Source organism: Bufo gargarizans, chromosome 5, assembly GCF_014858855.1.
Source record: "Bufo gargarizans isolate SCDJY-AF-19 chromosome 5, ASM1485885v1, whole genome shotgun sequence".
Taxonomy (NCBI): Eukaryota; Metazoa; Chordata; class Amphibia; order Anura; family Bufonidae; genus Bufo; species Bufo gargarizans.
The window spans coordinates 379,831,193-379,854,758 of NC_058084.1; the positions used below are offsets into that span (position 1 = coordinate 379,831,193).

Here is a 23,566-nt window from a genome sequence, read left to right on the forward strand (position 1 = left end):
TCAAACCATCATCTCATTCCTCAAAAATGTTACACTACCTAAGACAATATCCCCAAAAAAAAAAAAATATGGCTCTCAGACTATGGAGACACTTTTTTGTTTCAAAAATGATATTATTGTGTAAAACTTAAATAAATAAATAAAGTATACATATTAGGTATTGCCGCGTCCATAAAAAAATTCCCTATAAAAATATGACATGACCTAACCCCTCAGATGAACACCGTAAAAATTTTAAATCAAAACCGTGTCAAAAAAGTTATTTTTTTATCACCTTACATCACAAAAAGTGCGATACCAAGTGATTAGTTTGTAATAATCCGTTTTGAATACCTTGAGGGGTGTAGTTTCTTAGATGGGGTCATTTATGGGTGGTTTCTATTATGTAAGCCTCACAAAGTGACTTCAGACCTGAACTGGTCCTTAAAAAGTGGGTGCCACATAAAGTGACAGATGTCAGATTTGCTAAAAATGGCCTGGGCAGAAAGTTGAAAAATGGCTTGGTCCTGAAAGGGTTAATGTACACATTGATTCTAGAATACCGCTGGTTCATTGCTTAACCCAAATGGCATGACAAAATATTTTAAAGTGATCCTCAAGGGAGTTGAAAGCCGTTTTCAATTCATCTCCTTTCTTAATTCGAATGAGGTTAAAATTTCCCCCGAGGTCAAGTTTAGAAAACCATTAGGTTCAATCAGACTGTATCCCAGTCCTTTATTGAGGACTAAAACACAGTCCGGTGACAGCTCACACCCAGTAAGGTTGATGACTATGTTCTCTTTAGTGTCATTTGCGGCAACCGAGTTCACTGCCTTCAGGAGACTTGTTTCTTTCTGCGGGTTGACTTCCTTTCTTTCTTTAGACTGTTGGCAATTCAGGGAGGGGGAAGTGAGAAAGACACCTCTGCCCGAAAGGGGGGCCCCTATTGTAACCAGAACTTGAATGAAAGAACACTCGGACAACAGAGTTAACCTTTAGCTGGGTGATGATCGGCCACAGCTTGTTTATTTTAACGGCAAAACCAAAGAACTGCAATCTTGGAGCGGTATGCCAACCGCTGGACTCCCGGCGGCCAAGTACGCCATCAGCTATCACCAACTCTCCGTTGTAACAAATATATAGTGAATAGTGTTGATAACGTTTAACGTCACACACAAATATTTAATGAAATAGATTAAATATACCCGAGTGAAGCCAGGTCCCTCAGCTAGTGACTTATATACATAAAATCACAAAAATAAGAAATAAACTTTTTGTTGTGTTTTTGTAGCTTGTACAAAAATTTTATTACAGACCTTGGAGCCGAACATGTGGCAAGAATCATTCGAGAGTGCCCCTTGTTGCACCACGTGATGTGAGTATGCATTTGTTTGTATTTTTTTGGCCATTAGCCAGAATCTCTTAAAGGGATACACACATCAGCTTTTGTTTCAAATGTTAACATGCTACAGTAGAAGTGACTATTATATGTAATTGTATTACATGTACATGAGGTTCTCCAGGACTAAAGGAGAGGGTTGCTTTCACCACACCACATCTGTCCACAGTTTGTGTGGGGTATTTCAGCTCAGCTTCATTTCAATGAAGCTGAGCTACAGTACCACACACAACCCGTTAACAGGTGTGGTGCTGATTTTGGAATAAAGCAGCCATGTTTTTTCTAGTCCTGGAGAACCCCTTGAAAAAATAGGTATTGGTTTTTCTAGATTTCATTTTTTTATCTTTCCATGTAAACTATTTCCTGTCCAGTGTCTTGAGCGTCTCCTATGAAGGCACTTTTAGTACAACAGTGAGGATTGCTGCTATTTACATTTACTATGGAGCTGCATGTAAGAGGAGCAGATGGCTTCTTATTTTATACTAATGTAAGCCATGTTATATTAGGCTCCTATGCTTTCTAATTGATCATGTACAATAGAGCCGGGGCGTGGTACGGTTACACGGACGCCAAATTATGCAGTGGGTCCGGATATGGGTATAGAAGTCTATAGTTTTTGTTCATGACGCCAATTGCAGCGTGTGCAGGGTACAGTCTCAGGGCCATTTAAGGTGTTGCAACTCACGTACCAGGTTAGGAATGCCAGAGTGGTGTAATGTCTCGGTGTGATAGTGGCAATAGTGGCAACGGTGTCTCCTACCTGGGTACGGCTGGACTCCTGGATCCTGGCTCACTTGCAATAAAATGGGTGTTGCTAGTAGGAGTAATTGAGGGATTTAGTAGCAGTAAATGAGATCCAGACTTGGAATAAAGTTCAAACTGGTCTTTACTTGATGCAGCATTAATCCATGTGATATACAGCAATAATCTTTGGTCCCAGCAGGTATTGGCAATGTGTGGAGGGAATCTATATCTTCTGCTTCTATCATGTGCCTGGAGCTCTCTTGCAGGATAAGTTGTCTGCTTGTGGCTCTGTAATGTGGCAGGAATTTATATCTTCTGCGCTATCTCCTGCTGGGGACTGACTAGCTGAGGAGGAATTTGGCTTCTCCTGGTCTCTGGACGGTACTCACAGTTGTGCTCATAGGGTATGGTTCTTCCTGAAATACTGGAGATGGCTGCTTGCTTGGCACCAGCTGAGGCTGAAGGACTCAGGCTGGGAATGATGATCTTTGGTCTCAGCCGAGACAAGATCCTGGGGTAGATCCCTAGAACTGGGAGCTCCTACATGCACAGCCTTCCCCTAGCTGCGGTGGCTGGCGCACTAACTGAACTTCCTTCCCCACCCATGAGGCAGGATGTGGGAACATTCCACACCTCCTCACAGAGGGGGAGCTAAACTGGAATGTACTATTCCAGTCTAGAAATACTAAACTGAACTAAGTCCCTGGTAAACACATTGCTGCCACCTGCTGGTGTACATGGAAATGACAGAAAAATACATTTAACAAGGGTTTCCATGCACATTAGTGAGGATGTGATGTTAAATTACACAGGATGACAATGCAGATACACTTAACAGGTTGTAGCAGGGTAAAAGAGTTTCATAACATAACTCTGGGATGTTACACATGCCATTAGTATAAAGAGTGACTTGTACTCCTGCTGGCCTGTTGATCCCCCCCCCCCCTCATCATCCTGTATGTAGCACTTCCTGTTACTTTATCCAACCAAACCCATGATGCACTTCTCTGTCTTTTCCACAGCACCACCCCTGAAAACACCCAGCTTGTTTATAGGTCTTTCCAACAGCTAGCTACATTGACACTGCCCTATCACTGTCCCTGTTGCTGCTTTGACATAACATCACAGGAAATAAAAAATGCTTCATGGACATGGTCATGTGATCACAGCCCCAAACAGAACATAAAAAATTACAGCTACTTTGATAAAGGACGTTGATGCAAACAAGAAAACAGAAAACGCCTTGAAGCTGGTCATAGAAAATACTATTTTTTTTATTGGGGGGGGGGGGGGATATCACTAGTAAGTGTCTCATGTCCTTGTTTCCATCTCAATGGATTTTAACCTACCAATCCACCTGCAGGAGATGTATATTGCTTCAGATTTCTGAAATCTACGTTGCCAAAGGTACCTACCTTTACACTAGATAAGAAAGAGACACGCATGCTGATTTCAGCAGGTCTGTCTGACCATTTCAAGTGTCAGATTGTTCTGACTCTTCCCCAGCGGCAGATGTTGGTGATAAGGAGGATCTACCATGTTACTGTGTTCTGTGTTTCCACCCAGTGATGAAGCTAAGTCACTATGCCAGAATCTGGAGTGATAATCTAGGTACTCAATAGAAATTGTCACTTCGATACGATCTTAAAGGGGTTCTGCAGTTGTTCTAAACTGATGATCTATGCTCTGGATAGATTATCAGCATCTGATCTGGGCTAGCTCCTGACAGATACACCAGAGATCGGAAGCAGCACAAGTGAACTCTCCTGTTGTAAATCAGTCAGCCTATATCCTATATCAGAAAAATTCTACATTTTATATTTTTGGGCCCTATGTTGTAAATTTTCTTCATATGATGATAATGTGGGCAGGACCTTCTTGGTGAGTAATCTTGAATTCTATCCTGTTACATCTAAATTAGATGCTTTAAATAGATTCAGACGGATTCAGGAACTCGTTGAGAGGGAGCTAGTCAAATTGAATTTGTTTATTCACAGTTGAAATGTTCCCATAATTTCACTAGAGAAGAACAGGTTGCCTTAAAGGAACTGAAAAATAATCATGACCTCTATATGAGAGTGGCAGATAAGGGGATCTATCATCATTCTGAATGTAGGCTTATATGTCAAATCTAATTTGGATATGGTTAATGATAGGGTCACTTATCGTCGAGTCTCATTCACTTCAATGGGAGCAGAGCTGTAGTTGCAAGCGCTGTCCATTACAATGTTGACAGTGATGTGTAGTTTGCCGCCAACTTTTGGCGAGAGAGCTACAAAGAATAGCTGATTGGCGGGGTGTCGGACCCCAACAATCAGCTATTGATGACCTATCCTGAGTATAGGAAATCACTTTAAAAAGGTTGCAAACCCGTTTAAGAATGTTTTTTTTAATTTTAAATGGAAATTATTTTTTCAGAGTAGAGGAGTGTCAATGGGGGCTTGTTACTCCCTTTCATTCGCAATTATTTATATGTGCGTGTGGGAGGAAAATTTCCTGTTAAATTCCCAACAGTCTTTTTTCCAAGTCAATTAAATGGTTTGGTAATTTTATTGATGACTTATTGCTTATATTAAGTAGAACTGCATTGGAGGTTAACCGGTTTGTTGATGCGCAGTTCCTGTGTGGATTATTTTCATCTGGATTTAATAAAAACTTGAGGATATTTTTGTAAATTGGAATTGCTTTGAGAATTGATTCTAGTGCTGGGTACCACACAATTTCCTTATCATAGTTTCTATCCAGTGTTTTAAACCACTGATACAGTATATATAGTTGTAAACTAACAATAGTCTGCTCTACCATTCAGGATTGTTAAACTTTTGCGCTGACTGCTAGAGGAATGCATTATGTTGTATTTTTCTTTCTTGGATATTTGATTTTAACAATTGTTTCAATTCAAGTAAATGACCCAACATTTTGATCAGGTTCACATTCACTTTAAAATGATGGATGCTGGAGGGCATTGCACCATTTGCTGTCGTTAAAATGTGGTCCTTCATACATTATAGTGAACAATTTCGAAAAATATAATTTCATGAAAATATCTTTACTGTGTGTAAAACAGAGGAGTATATGCCTAACGAAGATATGAAGTACGAAGATATTCTGTACTGAAATGTTTCTGACTCATGTTTATGAGTTTTATTCTAGTGCATATGGAATAAATATGGTCAAAAATCTAATTGAATTATCTGGAATTTCGGTAATCATCTTCTTTATAATCTTTTTTTATAACTTGCTGTTTGTGCAGGTTGGGATACAATAAGTTTACTGGTGTGGGTGGAAGACAAATTGCAGAAGCTTTACAAACCAGCACCCACATTTATGAAGTGGGGTAAGTAGAATTTTGCCATAAAAACGATTTCTGAAAAATACTGTTCAGCTTTATATCTTTATGATTTTTGATTAGAGAATCAGTCAGGTTTATAGCTGGTGGTCCCACAACAATTTTCTGATTCATAGCTGATTCTTCCCCACCAATGTATTGAAATGGTTTTCCGAGTTGTAGAAATTGTTGACCTATCCTAAGGTTAGTCTATCAACAATAAATCGGTGGGGGTCCGATGCCTTGTACCCCACCGAATAGCTGTTCTCAGCAGCTGCCGGCTCTCTTTTAAGGTTGAGATCTGCTTTAAACACTAAGAGGAATGTTGGAACTTATTGCATACTGTTTCAACTTTCAGCTCAATAACAACACAGTACTGTATACTGTAAGCTCCCTCTAGTGGTAACTGAAAGTAATCAGAGTTATATAATTTAAAGTAAACATGTCAGGTGATTTCTGTATATCATAGAGAGAAGCTGAGCTCTGAAGCTAATATGTGTATATGATTTGTAGCAGTAAAAAGCGGAGTAAATCCTGACACCCGCACACAGTGAATAACAGCTCTCCCTGTATCAGTATGTAACAGAAGGCTGTCTATCAATTTTTATGGCAGTGTAATAGGGACTTTTGCTGTCTCCTGTTAGGATTTATGCAGTTGCCGGGTTTGGCGTGGTCCCAAAACTGCGCTGGGTACCTGTCACAATGTAGGGGGAGGAGAGGAACATCAGAATGACAACAGAATGACAATAACCAGGAACTAGGCCTCAAGGCTAAGGGAAATGGTCACCACCTAGGAAACCCTAGACCTATCCCTGACTCCTGTCAGTATGAATAGACCCCGAAGGTGGGAATATTCATACACTGGAAACCTAGGTCCTAGTAACCCTTAATATCCCTAGGAGTAGTGACAGGGTCTGAGACTAATGGTTCCTTCCCAGATGAACGAACCAGCATCGCCCTGAGGCCTAGTAAACAATGAGCCAATGGGAACAACAAAATGCAAAAGAAGTACACTTATCTTCAATAGAAAATGGATGAGCAGGAACTCAGATGAGAACCACACACCAGCTCTTCCAACTCCAGACAGATAATATCAACTGCATGGTTTGAAGTGTGAGTCCAGACTAAATAGAGGATTAGTAATGACCACAAGCTGCACCTGAGACAATAGGTATGGTTATTACCAACAACAACACTGCAACAAGTGAAAACAGAGAGACTGTCAGATAACTTCACGTGCAGCCAGTCTCTCAGATCTTGTAACCTCTGTCATGGGAGGGACCATGACAGTACCCCAGACACTGATGAGGTGTCAACAAGTGTTACTGCTCTCCAGAAGAGATGTTAAGGCGTGGTGCAACCCAATGGGAAATAAGCCCAGAGAGTCAGAGTCTGTGTGCTTCTTTACTGGAGGGATTCACGTGCAAAACAATACAGGTGAGGTATAGGGCTAGCTTCTCCAGTCTCCTCTCTAGCAGAAGAAGGGTTTGATGCTAAGGGAAGGCCTTAGCTAGCTGTCTCTCTCTTAGATGGCTGGTACCCTTGTCAAAGGCTGGTGGCCAAGGGACTGTGGCAGATTATCCCCATCTCAGCTTCTTCTTCTACTCACTCAAGTAGTCCATCAGAGTTTCATCTTTTAACCACTGTTCCCTAAGTGCAGAGCACTAGGAGCTCTAACTGCTCTCCTTATATACAGTTTCTAGCTAAACTAGAACCTTCAATTGGGAGAGGTAGAGGGGAGAAACACAACCCAAACAAATACAATGTTACAATTCTGATCTCTCATAGACTTGCATTAGAGCTTCAATAATACTCCAGTTTTTCCAGACAAAAATAGGTTTTCAGACATAATAACATAGCAGCACCTGGCAGTCGGTCTAGTTTTGATGGTAAACAAGTCTGTTTCCTTCCAAAAAATGCTGTTCTTTAAACCCTTTGGAATATTACTAGCTTCTCATCATTAGCTAAAAAGTCCTGAAAGACTCTCACTGTTCATTAACCCTTTCCACAGTGCTGTGCAAATGAGCAGGATATATATGACAACATACCATATGTATTAAATGCAGTTACACAATGCAGTTGACAATATTAAACAGTATGTCAATGTAAGTTAACCCTTTACAGTGAAATAAAGTTGATGACTTTGCATAGGAGAAACAGGCAAATGTCCACAAGTGTTCAGACTTTAAAGTACCCCTGTTCCAGGGCACTACATTTATCCAGATTTTTACTCTTGAGTAGAGCGCTCCTGTGGATATAGAAAAAGTTTGTATCTTGAGACAACCCTTTTAACTGTATGAGCCACTATTGTAAAAAAATACTATTCTTCTATTTTACTGCAATCACATCATACAAATATTGAATGTATCTATGTATTTGCAGGATGTGGGGAAATTGCATTGGTGACGAAGGGGCAAAGGCATTTGCGGAAACAATAAGAAATCATCCCTGCCTGGAAATTCTCAGGTTTATTTTAAACTTTATGTAAAAATGTAATAATATTGTCATTCTTTATTTATATATAAAGGTTCACACTTGGTAATAACATTCATCTTACAGTTGCAAAAAAGAAAAATGACTGCCTGCATGCAGCTATTTTGTCTGCTAGAATGCCATAGTTTATATCAGAAACCCAATTATAGCTAAAGAAATCCGCTGGGCACCAGTGGTATCCAGCATATGCTGGAACTGTTGATTTCAGTTAAAATTTCTTATGCTGTTAGAGAAAACTGGACTGTGAACATAGACTATTACTTTAACATGTAATGGGTATCACTAGAGAAGCGGTCTGCATATTTTACTCTAAAGATCAGGTATGGACAGGATAGGGATAGTGTAAAATGTAAACTTTATGGATGTTTGTATGTTTGTGGTGAGTTTGTGCAGCTTTTTTGATGCTATGTAAATGTTTAGGTCATGACATCAATAAGCAGCCTAATTAACCTGAGAGGGGTGATTCAATGAGCAAGCGTTCATCTTCTTACTCCATTTAAAAATAAAAATACCCCCATATCTAAAAGTTAGAGAGCAAGTATGCTTTCTGATTAATGGGAAAAGGGGGATTGATAACATACTGTCACGTTCGGGTGTGGGAGGAAAACACCACACCAAACATGGGAGGGAAAGGGGTGAGGGAACAAGGCTTGGAAACTAGGGAAAGAAGATGGACACCTCCTAGAAAAACCCTAATCAAAGTCCTGACTACCAATATGAACAGACCCCAGAGTTAGGTGAGTTCATACACCAAAACGGAAGGACGAACAGGACTCTCCCTTAGGCCTTAATACAAATGTCAGGGAAATGCAACACACAAAATAACACAACAAAATACAAAAGGTAAAGAGAACATTTAACTTCAAGTGGCTATGGCAGCACCAGGATCTCAGCCGAGATCCACACACCAGCTATCCACAACTCAAACATAAGTTATAAACTGCATAGCATAGTGGGAGAAACAACAATAAATAGAGATGGTTAAATGACCATAATTGCCACAACTGGGGAAAGAAGGTTTGGCAAGCACCAGAAACAACACAGACGTCATTTGATCTAAACAGAAAACATTTCAGATCAAACAACGTATTGCCTGTCTCACCGATCTCCTGACACCTGTCACGGGTATATCTGTGACACATACACAGAAGTCCATTACCTTCCCCTATTGTTCATGTACAGATAGACAGGGACAGAGAAGTATCTGTGTGTCTCTCTCTCTCTCTTCCTGCAGCCTGTCTCTCACTGCCCCCCTCCTTTTCCTCCTCTTTCAGGCTGGTTGAGATCACAGTTAGCTGAAGAAGAGGGCTGCTTTATCCTGTCATATCTCAGGTTGTGTTGCAGCTAGAGATGTGAGCCTGGTCTTGTTTTAAAGCTGACACTCTAAGATACCCTTAGCTGCTCTACATTAAAAGCCTTTAGAAATCAGGTCACCAGCTACAGTTGCAAATAAATGCACCTCTCACTAGGACCTGTTTCTAAGCATTGTAACTCATGATGTACAGTACAGACCAAAAGTTTGGACACACCTTCTCATTCAAAGAGTTTTCTTTATTTTCATGACTATGAAAATTGTAGATTCACACTAAAGGCATCAAAACTATGAATTAACACATGTGGAATTATATACATAACAAAAAAGTGTGAAACAACTCAAAATATGTCATATTCTAGGTCCTTCAAAGTAGCAACCTTTTGCTTTGATTACTGCTTTGCACACTCTTGGCATTCTCTTGATGAGCTTCAAGAGGTAGTCACCTGCAATGGTCTTCCAACAGTCTTGAAGGAGTTCCCAGAGATGCTTAGCACTTGTTGGCCTTTTTGCCTTCACTCTGCGGTCCAGCTCACCCCAAACCATCTCAATTGGGTTCAGGTCCGGTGACTGTGGAGGCCAGGTCATCTGGCGCAGCACCCCATCACTCTCCTTCGTGGTCAAATAGCCCTTACACAGCCTGGAGGTGTGTTTGGGGTCATTGTCCTGTTGAAAAATAAATGATGGTCCAACTAAACGCAAACCGGATGGAATAGCATGCTGCTGCAAGATGCTGTGGTAACCATGCTGGTTCAGTATGCCTTCAATTTTGAATAAATCCCCAACAGTGTCACCAGCAAAGCACCCCAACACCATCACACTTCCTCCTCCATGCTTCACGGTGGGAACCAGGCATGTAGAGTCCATCCATTCACCTCTTCTGCGTCGCACAAAGACACGGTGGTTGGAACCAAAGATCTCAAATTTGGACTCATCAGACCAAAGCACAGATTTCCACTGGTCTAATGACCATTCCTTGTGTTCTTTAGCCCAAACAAGTCACTTCTGCTTGTTGCCTGTCCTTAGCAGTGGTTTCCTAGCAGATATTCTACCATGAAGGCCTGATTCACACAGTCTCCTCTTAACAGTTGTTCTAGAGATGTGTCTGCTGCTAGAACTCTGTGTGGCATTGACCTGGTCTCTAATCTGAGCTGCTGTTAACCTACGATTTCTGAGGCTGGTGACTCAGATGAGCTTATCCTCCGCAGCAGAGGTGACTCTCGGTCTTCCTTTCCTGGGGCAGTCCGCATGTGAGCCAGTTTCTTTGTAGCGCTTGATGGTTTTTGTGACTGCACTTGGGGACACTTTCAAAGTTTTCCCAATTTTTCAGACTGACTGACCTTCATTTCTTAAAGTAATGATGGCCACTAGTTTTTCTTTACTTAGCTGCTTTTTTCTTGCCATAATACTAATTCTAACAGTCTATTCAGTAGGACTATCAGCTGTGTATCCACCTGACTTCTCCACAACGCAACTGATGGTCCCAACCCCATTTATAAGGCAAGAAATCCCACTTATTAAACCTGACAGGGCACACCTGTGAAGTGAAAACCATTTCAGGTGACTACCTCTTGAAGCGAGAATGCCAAGAGAATGCCAAGAGTGTGCAAAGCAGTAATCAAAGCAAAAGGTGGCTACTTTGAAGAACCTAGAATATGACATATTTTCAGCTGTTTCACACTTTTTTGTTATGTATATAATTCCACATGTGTTAATTCATTGTTTTGATGCCTTCAGTGTGAATTTTAAATTTTCATAGTCATGAAAATAAAGAAAACTCTTTGAATGAGAAGATGTGTCCAAACTTTTGGTCTGTACTGTATAATGGCTAGCATTAAGGTCTTGGTCTTGTATTCTAGCTTAGAATTTCAGCGTTAACGCAATCCCTGGTATTTCTAGTTGGCTTCAGCTCCATAGTACCAAGGATGTATGAGGTATGTCCTTGGCAGGAAAAGGGTTAAAGCATACTATAGAACTGTAAACGTCACTAACACTTATGTTATATTGTGTATCTTGCGTTTTTATTTTTTTGTAGTTTGGCCTGCAATGGGATAACCTCAGTTGGAGGTAGATGCATTGCTGATGCATTACAAAACAACAAATCGATCAAAACATTATGGTAAATATAGCTTTATACATGGTTTTATATGGCCACAATAAGTTTACCTGCCTATGTATTGCCCATATCCTCACATAGATTATTTCCCAGTATATAGATTGTGTGTAGATAAACATATTGTAAAAATAGGTTGTAAAATAACTATCATTTTTCATCTATAGCAGATAATTAGACAAAAGGAGGAGGTCCCCTTTATCGCCTGTTCTCTAACTCCTCCTCTACCACCAACCTGGATACATAAATGCACGGATCTGAAAAGTTGTCATGGCAACCGGGGGCCTAGTGAAGATGCCCAGTCCTAACATCTTAGGCTAGTTTCACACTAGCGGCAGGGGAGTCCAGCAGGCTGAACCGGCGGGTGAACAGCCTGTCGGATCCGTCCTGCCGCTAGTTCATGTGTGCCCCCGGACTGCCGCTCCATCCACATTGACTAGAATGGAGTTCCGGTGGCAGCACAGCAGCGCACGGCGAGAGGCAGCCGGACTAAAAGTACGACATGCAGTACTTTTAGTCCGGCTGCCTTTCGCCGTGTGCTGCCGTGCTGCCGCCGGAACTCCGCCCCCGCCCCGCATTCTAGTCAATGTGGACGGAGCAGCAGTCCGGGGGCACATGTGAACTAGCGGCAGGACGGATCCGACAGGCTGTTCACCTGCTGGAACAGCCTGCCAGACTCCCCTGCCGCTAGTGTGAAAGTACCCTTAGCATTTGTATTACACTCTGCCAGAGGTAGGGCTTAAAAAGATGCCGCTACAGGTACAATATACTGCAATACAGAAGTGTTGCAGTGTATTATGCAAACAATAATAGTAAACATTAAAAAAAATATTTTCCCATATATTAAAAATAGAAACAATAAAAAAAAAAATGCTAAATTGGTATTTCTGCATCCAAATTTTTGCAATATTATGTTATTTACACAGGTCTGTACTACTAGTAGGCAAAATGGCACAAGAAAATATGAAGAAAATATGAAAAATATGCAGGCTCAGATTGGCCCACCTGGGAACAGGTGAATCTTCTGCTGGGCCCCTGAGCTAGGTGGGCCCCTAGTCCCCCACCACCTGCACAAGTGGCACATGGTACAGCAAACTGCACTGCATATAGATAGGCAGTGTACAATGTCTCAACCAGCCTATGTTCATATGAAAAACTCTGTAGATCATTTAAACCAGTTTATTATCGTAGTCACATTGGGTGGCTGAGATGACTTCTAGGTACAGAGTCAGGCTAGCCATGTCCTCTTTCCCCAGGGACTTGCCCTCTCAAAGTCACTGTAGGGGCCCCCATAATCAATCATCTTGTAGTGTCTTGCTGCTGCTTCCTCTGTATGAGGGGTTCGAATTTGCATAGAATGGGCCCCCAAGATGAATTTTATTAGTGGGCATCCCAGTGAAAGAATACACCGCACACATAGTTTGAGTCCAACTGTATTCAAAAGTAATGTGCTCATCCCACCTCCCGTTCCCCTCAGATAGGTGATTGACAGGCTGCTGTGTATAAGTAGCTGATTTGGCTTCTAGCGGTATGGACCTGTAATATGCTTTCTGTAAATAAACTCACCAGCCTAGGGTGTGTTTTTTTGTGTGATTTCTCAATGATTATTGTAGGTTGACAGAAAACAACATCACAGATGAAGCAACCGAGAGCTTTGCTGAAATGCTGAAAGTGAATGAGACTCTTAAAACCCTGTGGTGAGATCATATATAGTAATGGTATTAGATATTTCCACTGTTTATCTCCCAGCGTCAGACTGGCCCATTAGAGTACCAAAGGATCCTCCAGTGGGTCCAGGCTCTGATTCTATACTAAAGGTCAAGGAGAAAAAATCATTTGGCGCCAGTAATTACAACTAGGGTCTATTTATTTGAAGTCAAAACCATTTAGACTGATGATATAGAGGTTGGGCCCAGAGAGTAAATTCCAATAGTGGGCCCAACAAACCCTGCTCTTTTTATAAGCCCGAAAGATCCTGCTAATTTCCACACACTTTCATTGTGGTCAAAGAATACGGATCTTTCAGAGTTGATTTCTACAGTGCTCAAAAATTGTTATCATGTCCCTTGAAATTATTGTGTAATGGTTCAAAGTGAAGTTGGAAGAACACTTTTAAGCAATCTGTAGTCTTTAGATACACTTATGTTTGTAAATATGTCTTTATTTCACAGTTATGACAAGCATCTGGAATAGTAAAACGTTATCCTTCCAGGACAATTGACTTTTTGTACATATTGGTTTAGACAGTAAGATGTCTTCCTCTCACTACCTTCCCCGTTTCTGTGCTCTGCAGGCTAAATAATAACCACATCACCAACATGGGAGCCAACATAATGGCAGAAGCCCTGGATCATAACACTGTTTTGGAGGACCTCAGGTAAGTATTAAATGTTAAAACTAAAGATGAGCAAACCAGCTTGTAACGAACTGGGCTCATTACAAATTTTTCAAAATTTCGGCTGGCAGAAGAACCTAAACTTTTTCAGGTTCATTTTGGGCAAATCTAGTAAAATGTTTGCTATTTTACTGCACATGTCAGCGGGAGAAATCACTAGAGAGGATGAAGAAGTGTGCTCACATGACCCTAAAAAGGAAATGGGCGATGGCTTGGCCTGATTGGCTCTCAGGATGAAAGACAGTGTAGATGAGCCAATCAGTGCTTCAGCAGGCAGGGAGGTGGCCTAGTAGAACGAGCAGAATGTCAGACTGTGAATGAGGGTGAAAAGATCTTACAGTGTCTTCCAGAAAAACAATCTTAGGGAGTCAGGGACAGTCAAAAGTCACAATCAAGCTTGTAGTCTACTGCCAGGGACATTGAAGGGAAAGGCTAGAATTAGAAAAAAGAAGAATTGTATAGAATAGGGACATGCAGGGAAAACTGTCAGCCAGGGACTGTGCCTCCTAGCACAACTGCAGCTGCTGCAAACCTCAAATGCAGCTACCTGCAAGGACATTATTTCATTTTTTCCCCCAATTTAGCTAAAATCCTTTTTTTTTTTCTTTTTTTTTTGGTGTGGGGTGGGGTGGCGATAAGCGCAAAACTGTGCAACACATGTTTTACCATTGATGTAGCATTTTAAATCTCAGTGAAAACACCTGAAATACCAGTCCAAACTCAGTGTAAGGGCATCTCCACATAATTATTTTTTTTTTTTAAGTTTTAAAACCCATACAAAATACGCATGGTAGCAGACAAAAACATCAGTGAATGATAACGTAATATTAGGGCTAAATCCGTTTATTTTTACTTCCAATTTTTTGAGGAGATTGTTGAATTTATTCAAACCAGTAAAAAAGCTATTACTACACCAATACACAGGGTAGTGAACAACATTATCTGTGAGTGATAACGAATTTAAGCCGAAATCCATTTCCACTTATTTCTATCTCTACACAGTTACAATTATTTTGGCGGTTGTTGAATTTATTAAATCCAACATATAGGTGATTAGTGCTCCAATATGCAGGGTAGCAAACAACATTATCTGTGAGTGATAGTGAAATTAGGCCTAAATCCATTTATTTCCATCTCCAGGTACTTCAAGTGTGTGTGGGGGAAGCAATAATTGCATAGTAGTTAATCAACTTGTGTTTTACACTGGAGAATTTTTTTGGGGCGAATCTGAATATTTTAACGAACAAAAGACATTGGGCATAAATCTGTTAGTGGTGCTGATAGTGATGTATGTCCAAAATCAACTGGCAGTAGTACAGTAGGGTATTCAGTGTATTTGTGGAATGGTAATTACATCATATTGCTCCTCCCTGTCTTCAAGTTTCAGAATACAGATTTGCAAACCCTTCGATTTACTTTGTGTGACTCTGTACATTTAGGCCAAAAAATGTCAGGGCTATGGAAGGGTTCCAAACAAAAGATCCAGAGCCAGAATATGGGTAGTAGCAGAACCAGCTATCCAGCCCGAAGTAGTGATAATAGTAGTAGGTCGCAGTTGTCCCTGGCTTTATTTATTTATTTAATGCAGTTATATAGTGCTACTATATTCTGCAGCGCTTTACAGACATTAGCATCAAGCTGTCCGCAATTGGGCTCACAATCTAAGTTCCCTATCAGTATGTCTTTGGAGTGTGGGAAGAAACTGGAATACCCGGAGGAGACCCATGCAAACACGGCAAAAACATACAAACTCCATGCAGATATTGTCCATGGTTGGATTTGTACCTTGGACCCCAGAGCTGCAAGGCAATAGTGCTAACCACTGAGGTGCTAACCACTGAGCCACCATGCTTTGGAAAGTCGCAAGATTATCATTAAGGAGAAAGAGGATGAGACTGTGAATAGGATGTAGTACTTCTTTCAGCAGTATGACATGGAGGTGATTTTGGAGTATGCCACCATGCCATGGAGCGAGAGGTCAAAGGGTTCCTCCTCCTTGCAGCCCCAGAGAAGGCTTTCAGTGGAGTCCTATTAGTCTTCACTGCCCCTTTCTAGTGGGGCACTTTCCTTTTTCCTAAGAAGTGACAAGAAAACTACACCATGTCCTACGGCAGACAGTCAAGAGAGTCTCCATAATAATGACTTGTGTGAGAGAAGTCACCATTTGGGCTGGCCCTGAGGAGGAGGTTCGGGAGGAGGCTGGGGACCCCATGCATAGTTGTGGTAATAGTGGCACTTGTAGCCGTGGCATTGGTGGTAGGGGCAGTGACAGTAGCAGTTGGAGTAAATGCAGGGGAGCAGGACCCAGGAGCTCACCATGATGTCTCACAGTCTGATAAAAGTGACAGGCAGGGTGAGGACTCCAATGATGATTGTGCGCTGGACCTGAGAGCTGGATTGGGGTGCTAAGGAGGAGGCAACATCAGTGGAGAAGGGTGGTGTCAGCAGCAATACAGATCAGAGACAACAAACCTCCCAAAGAACAACCAGGGCCGTGTCTGCTTCAGGATCTAGTGATGCTGTAGACACTGTGGGTAGGTTAGGCCCAAAACGTTCTCGGCTGCTTGTGGCTCTGTGCAAGCAATTCCGGTATGACTTTTTCTCCACAAAGCGAGCACACAAAACCACAGCCATGTGCAAGATGTGTAGGATTAAAATAGGTCGTGGACGTTCAAACATAATCATAGGTACCAGAGGTCTATTGCCTCATATGAGGGGGCATCACTGTATCCTTTTGGGTCCCATAACACTATGTTTAAACATCATCTGCCTCCAATAAGGGACAATTTTTGGAAGCTTTGGAATATGAAAAAGCATAACACATGTGACGGCGCGATTTGTTAAAGAGGACCTTTCATGGGTCCAGACATTATAACCTTTCATAATGTCTGGACCCATGAAAGGTCCTCTTTAAACACGTTGTATGTTAACACAGTCAAATGTGCATTTACCCATAGCTATGTCAGTGTCACTCAGACACTTTTTACTATTGCTGTCATTGCGTTCGAGAGCTTGGGGAGGGGGGCAGGGTGAAAGAAAAAAGTTTATAAAAAAAATAAACCAAAAGAGATAATAAGTTTTTCTAAAAATTCTGAGTCCCTAGGAGACTGGAGGGTGTTATATGCAATTGTAGCCACTTTCGATTTGGGTCAGAACTGAACTTTTTGAATCATTCGGCAAACCTGAACTGAACTGAATCTCAAGTTGTTCGCTCATCTCTAGTTAAATCCCCACTAGACAAATGTGAAACAGTTTTCTTCTGCTTTTTCTTTATTGACATCCTGTTGTAAGATACATGTTCACAGACATTTGTGTTCGATAATGGTCTAGTAGGCCACAAACCACATTATCACTAATGTGGCTACATGTTGACATATTGCACAAAAGACACCCCCAAGTCTGGTATATGTGGCTGCTAACTGTGTAGTTAAAAAACAGCTAGACATATTACTACAGATTTACTAATCCTGTCTAATGTTTCTTGGCAAAGAAGATGTTCTTGAGCATTAAGTGCCCTGTACAGCCATCCCCTTCTGAGATCTTTGCAGGAAATAGAATCAGTAGTTACTATGGTTTAGGCAAAGACAACTCTACCTAGAACAGATTAAAGGGGTTGTGGTTATTGTTGGCCAACGTGTTTGTAAGATGATTATATGGCACTTACTAATATAGTCTTTGTTGAAATTCTGCACCATTTTCTATATTTCATAAGGTATGCCCCCTGTTTATAAAGTCTTTTCTGCCGTCCTCAGAGAGGTCCTGTGCATAAAATGACCAGGCAAATCCCCTCCATGTGATGCTTCCTCCTTTGAAACACACTGCACCTGCCATCTGTACTTGTTCTTTTGGGAGTTTAGTGCAGGTACTGTGTATTTGAATGGAGGAGGCATCGCATGACGGTGATTTGCCTGATCACATGACTCTCCATCAGTAGCCATTTTATGGACAGGACCTCTGTGTGGATGGCAGAAAAGACTTTGTAAACAAGGGAGCATACCTTATGAAATATAAAAAATAGTGCAAAATTTCCACAAAGGCTATATTAGTAAGTGCCATATAATCATCTTACAAACTATGAGTTCAGTAAGTCTATATTAATCTTGGTGGTACTTGTATCACTCTTCACAGTGCTGCACCGCCTTGTATCTCCTCCTAACTGTTCTGAGTTCAGTAAGTCTATATTAATCTTGGTGGTACTTGTATCACTCTTCACAGTGTTGCACCGCCTTGTATCTCCTCCTAACTGTTCTGAGTTCAGTAAGTCTATATTAATCTTGGTGGTACTTGTATCGCTCTTCAGTGCTGCACCGCCTTGTATCTCCTCTCTTATCTCTGTCTACCACCCTATTAATACTCTCTCTTCACTCATTGATCTAAGACTAACATCCTCCATAATTTGGACCTCAAACTCCCGTCTCCAAGACTTGCCCTAAAAGCACAAATATTTTAGGCAGGCCTTTAGCATTCCTTAATGTAACTCTTCTCCATTCACATACGGTATATAAAGACTTTTATTATTATATCAATATTAGATATTGCACCAATATACAATCTTTAGGTAAATATTGCATTTTTTTATAGAATGCCATCTCTTTCAGTTTACATAAAAACCCTCTCACCCTTGATGAAGAAGAAGAAGCTTTTCAGAAGAACTCAAGGATTAGAACCTGATTCCATAATGAAAAACCTAAAGAATGAGAGGAACAGAGGAAACTACAAGCACTCAGTCCTGTTACACTTTGCTGGTCATGGCAATATGATATGCATATAACTTATTATAACATATTATGTCATTATGTTACATTTTCAATACTGTAGAAGCTATTTACAATCAATACATTTTATGCTTAAACATGAAAAACACTACATTCTGCTTTCTATGGAATATTAAAATAACCCTACTAAATACTTACAGCACATGACATGTTATATAGTAGATGATAATTTTCTAGGAAATCAATGGGTTTCATCTATAAATAACTGTATTAATGCCTACACAATCTATCAGATTTTGTCTAGAAGGTTATAGAATAGGAGGAAGGCTCCTATTGCAAACTTTATATTCATGGCACTAATGTTGGTTTAAATAGCATTTCTACTATTAACCGCTTAGTCAGAATGTCAGTTTATCACTGTTATCATTGTTAGTCACCGTTATTTTGTCAATTTTGTTTTTAAAAGTTAGGCTACTTTCACATCTGTGTTGTGCTGTCCGGTTTTGAGATCCAGCACAGGGTCTCAAAACTGTAGCACAACACTTCAGTTTTGTCCCCATTCATTATCAATGGGGACAAAATTGAGCAAACCGTCACGGAGTGCACCAGAATGCATTCCATTCTGGTTTGTAGCGTTTCCATGCCGGACACAAAATCGCTTCAAGCAAAACACCCGTCAACTTTCCATGTACCCTACATCCTGTACCACAATGGAACTTATTTTGGAATAAAGAAGATTTTTAGTGGTGAGTTCCGCAATCTTTTTTCTGTATTTACTGACCTATTATGGAATGTTTCTTACTGTAAATTTGTTAAAATTTATTACATATATCTACAGTTGCAAGAAAAAGTGAACCCTTTGGAATTATATGGATTTCTGCACAAATTGGTCATAAAATGTGATCTGATCTTCATCTAAGTCACAACAATAGAAAATCACAGTCTACTTAAACTAATAACACACAAAGAATTAAATTTTACCATGTTTTTATTGAACACACCATGTAAACATTCACAGTGCAGGTGGAAAATTTTTATGAACCCTTGGATTTAATAACTGGTCGAACCTCTTTTGGCAGCAATAACTTAAACCAAATGTTTCCTGTAGTTGCAGATCAGACGTGCACAACGGTCAGGAGTAATTCTTGACCATTCCCTTTTACTGAACTGTTTCAGTTCAGCAATATTCTTAGGATGTCTGGTGTGAATCGCTTTCTTGAGGTCATGCCACAGCATCTCAATCGGGTTCAGGTGAGGACTCTGACTGGGCCACTCCAGAAGGCGTATTTTCTTCTGTTTAAGCCATTCTGTTGTTGATTTACTTCTATGCTTTGGGTCGTTGTCCTGTTGCAACACCCATCTTCTGTTGAGCTTCAGCTGGTGGACAGATGGCCTTAAGTTCTCCTGCAAAATGTCTTGATAAACTTGGGAATTCATTTTTCCTTCACTTTTGTAAGTCTTTAGCTGACACTCTAGGATTCTTCTTCACCTCATTGAGCAGTCTGCGCTGTGCTCTTGCACTTATCGTTACAGGACGGCCACTCCTAGGAAGAGTAGCAGCAGTGCTGAACTTTCTCCATTTATAGACAATTTGTCTTACCGTGGACTGATGAACAGCAAGGCTTTTGGAGATACTTATATAACCCTTTCCAGCTTTATGCAAGTCAACAATTCTTAATCGTAGGTCTTCTGAGAGCTCTTTTGTGCGAGGCATCATTCATATCAGGCAATGCTTATTGTGAAAGGCAAACTGGTGTGTGTTTTTTTACAGGGCAGGGCAGCTGTAACCAACACCTCTAATCTTATCTCACTGATTGGACTCCAGTTGGCTGACACCTCACTCCAATTAGCTGTTGGAGATGTCATTAGTCTAGGGGTTCACATACTTTTTCCATCTGCACTGTGAATGTTTACATGGTGTGTTCAATAAAAACATGGTAACATTTAATTCTTTGTGTGTTATTAGTTTAAGCAGACTGTGATTGTCTATTGTTGTGACTTAGATGAAGAGCAGATCACATTTTATGACCAATTTGTGCAGAAATCCATATCATTCCAAAGGGTTCACATACTTTTTCTTGCAACTGTATACGGTTTGTTATGTTTATATATATACCGTATTTTTCTCCCCATAAGACTCACTTTCGCCCCCTCCCCCCAAAAGTGGGGGGGAAATGCCCCTGCGTCTTATGGGGCAATGCTGCCATTTTACATCGCAGTCTGCGATGTATCAGCTGGAGGGGGGAGGGGGAGGGAGGAAGGGCCAGTGTCATGCAAAAGCGGCGGGGCGGTGCGGTCACTGTACTCCAGCCCCGCCGCTCACTCACTGCTTTATTGCTTAAACCTTTTATAATAATAACTTTAATTGACGTTCCAATCCCCAGCCCTATCTGTACTACCGTACTTACCAAATGTCCTGTAGCAGGAAGAGCAGGGCGGGCGGCCGGCCGTAACTCACTGATGTCACGTGCCTGCGCCGCCTACTTCATTCATAAAGTAGGCGGCGCAGGCAAGTCACGTGACATCAGTGAGTTCCAGCCGGCAAAGAAGTCTCTAAGGATCTAATAGAAAGAATGGCTTAGGGCAGTGTTGGGGCAAAACACCCACCTCTATGATTGCCAGGGTACTAATTAGAATTTTTCTTTATAAGCGCTCAGAGATCTGACACAGACACACTTGCTGAATCAAATTCTCTCTCTCTCCCTCCTTTATTCCAATAAAGCATACATTTTTATAACACAGATAATCACAGACAAATCTGGCACACCACAAAAGGGGTGGAAAGCAAAACTAATGATGTGATTGGTAATTCATAAAAGGCAATACTTCAGCACCATACTAACAGAATTAGTCTTTAATGATTAAAAACTTATAATAATTAAAAAGCTTCTGCAGCATCTTATCTCAAAGTTAGTATTCGTTAGCAGCGCATCCCGAATTCAGAAAAAACATAACTCTCTCTTGTATGTCAGACTCTGATAAGGAAGCGAAGGGGCTGCTTACCTTGGCCTTGCAGCTAGGAGCATTTGATTTATATACACAGAGACTCCCTAAGTCCTGCCAGCTGGTTCATTAACTTTCCACATATGCACAAGATAGAGGACATGTTTATACAAAATGGATTCTCATCCCTTACAGGCAGTAATGGTGAACCTTTTAGAGACTGAGTGCCCAAACTGCTGCCCAAAACCCACTTATACATCTCAAAGTGCCAACACGACAATTTAACCTGAATACCAATATATTATATCTTCCAAGAGTTTTATCATTTAGCTACAAGAGCCTGCCTACATTTAGTGCACTGCCTGTGCCATACATAGTGCGCCCGGCGCTGATGAATGGCAGGAAAAGTCTACGGCATATTAATACGCCTTGACTTTTTCCAGGTTGTGAGTGCCTGCAGAGAGGGCTCTGCCATAGGTTCGCCACCACTGGCCTAGCGTGTAAGAATATTGCCAACACCCTGAAACTGAATTGCAGCGCAGTGGCCAAAAACATAACAAGACAGGTTCCACTCAGAACAGGCCTCTTCATGGTTGACCAAAGAAGTTGAGTGCACGTGCTCAGGGTCATAGAGGCAGAGGTTGTCTTTTCAAAAGAGGACGTATGAGTGCTGCCAGCATTTCTGCAGAGGTTAAAGCAGGGGGGGTCAGCTTGTCAGTGCTCAGACTATACGCCGCACACTGCATCAAATTGGTCTGCATGGTTGTCCTCCCAGAAGGCAGTCTCTTCTAAAGATAATGCACAAGAAAGCCTGCAAACAGTTTGCTGAAGACATGGTTACTGGAACCATGTCCTGTGGTCTGATAAGACCAAGATATGCTTATTTGGTTCAGATGGAGTCAAGCCTGTGTGGTGGCAACCAGGTAAGGAGTAAAAAGACAAGTGTGTCATGCCTACAGTCAAGCATGGTGGTGGGAGTGGCATGGTTTGGAGTTGCATGAGTGCTGCCGGCTGTGGAGAGCTATAGTTCATTGAGGGAACCATGAATGCCAACATGTTCAGTTACATATTGAAGCAGAGCATGATCCCCCTCCCTTCAGAAACTGCGCTGCAGGGCAGTATTCTAACATGATAACGACCCCAAACTCTAGAATGATTATTTGAAATTCATGAAAGGCATCCTCGAAGAAGGACATGCAGAGAAAGTTAATAACTAACCTAAAGAAGGAGAAGTGTTGTACATCCCACATCAAAGTGTTTACCACTCAAAGAAACCAGATAAGATTAGAGTAGTATTTGATTGCTCAGCAAAGTACGATGGTGTTGCATTGAATGATCATCTACTAAAAGGAACTGAGCTTTACAAACACTATGCCTGGAGTACTCTGTAGATTCAGAAAGTATCCCATAGCGGTCATGTGTGACGTTGAAAAGATGTTACACCAGTTTCACGTGAAGAATGAAGATAGAGACTTCCTGAGGTTTTTATGGTGGGAGGATGGAGATACATATATAGAGCCAGCAGAATACAGAATAAAAGTACACTTGTTTGGAGCAGCATCGTCTCCAGGTTGCACCAATTATGGTATGAAGTACCTGGCCAATCAGAATGAAAAAGATTGCCCATCAGCAGCAAATTTTCAGAAGAAAAACTTTTATGTAGATTATGACACTAAACTGTGTAAAGTAATAAACACTGAAGAGGACAGTATACTACTACAGAGCGATCTGGATAGACTGGAGGCTTGGGCAGATAAGTGGCAGGTGAGGTTTAACACTGACAAATGTAAAGTTATGCACATGGGAATGAATAATGCAAGTCACCCGAACATACTAAATGGGGAGATCTAATTACTATGTATAAATATATCAGGGGTCAGTACAGAGATCTATCGCATCATCTATTTATCCCAAGGACTGTGAATGTGATGAGGGGACATCCTCTGCGTCTGGAGGAAAGAAGGTTTGTACACAAACATAGAAGAGGATTCTTTACGGTAAGAGCAGTGAGACTATGGAACTCTCTGCCTGAGGAGGTGGTGATGGTGAGTACAATAAAGGAATTCAAGAGGGGCCTGGATGTATTTCTGGAGTGTAATAATATTACAGGATATAGCTACTAGAGAGGGATCGTTGATCCAGGGA

The 23,566-nt window shown here is 41.1% G+C and overlaps 1 protein-coding gene across 1 annotated transcript in view; it reads left to right on the forward strand.

Annotated features, from left to right (window-relative positions):
- LOC122939166 (nucleotide-binding oligomerization domain-containing protein 1-like) overlaps window positions 1–19,119 on the forward strand; it is a 60,818-nt gene extending 41,699 nt beyond the window's left edge. The window contains exons 5-11 of the mRNA XM_044295170.1: window positions 1,271–1,354; window positions 5,376–5,459; window positions 7,833–7,916; window positions 11,291–11,374; window positions 12,982–13,065; window positions 13,662–13,745; window positions 18,362–19,119. Coding sequence (XP_044151105.1) covers window positions 1,271–1,354; window positions 5,376–5,459; window positions 7,833–7,916; window positions 11,291–11,374; window positions 12,982–13,065; window positions 13,662–13,745; window positions 18,362–18,434 — 577 coding nt within the window. The 3' untranslated portion in view covers window positions 18,435–19,119. The remainder of the gene's footprint in view (window positions 1–1,270; window positions 1,355–5,375; window positions 5,460–7,832; window positions 7,917–11,290; window positions 11,375–12,981; window positions 13,066–13,661; window positions 13,746–18,361) is intronic.
- The last annotated feature ends 4,447 nt before the right edge of the window (window positions 19,120–23,566 follow it).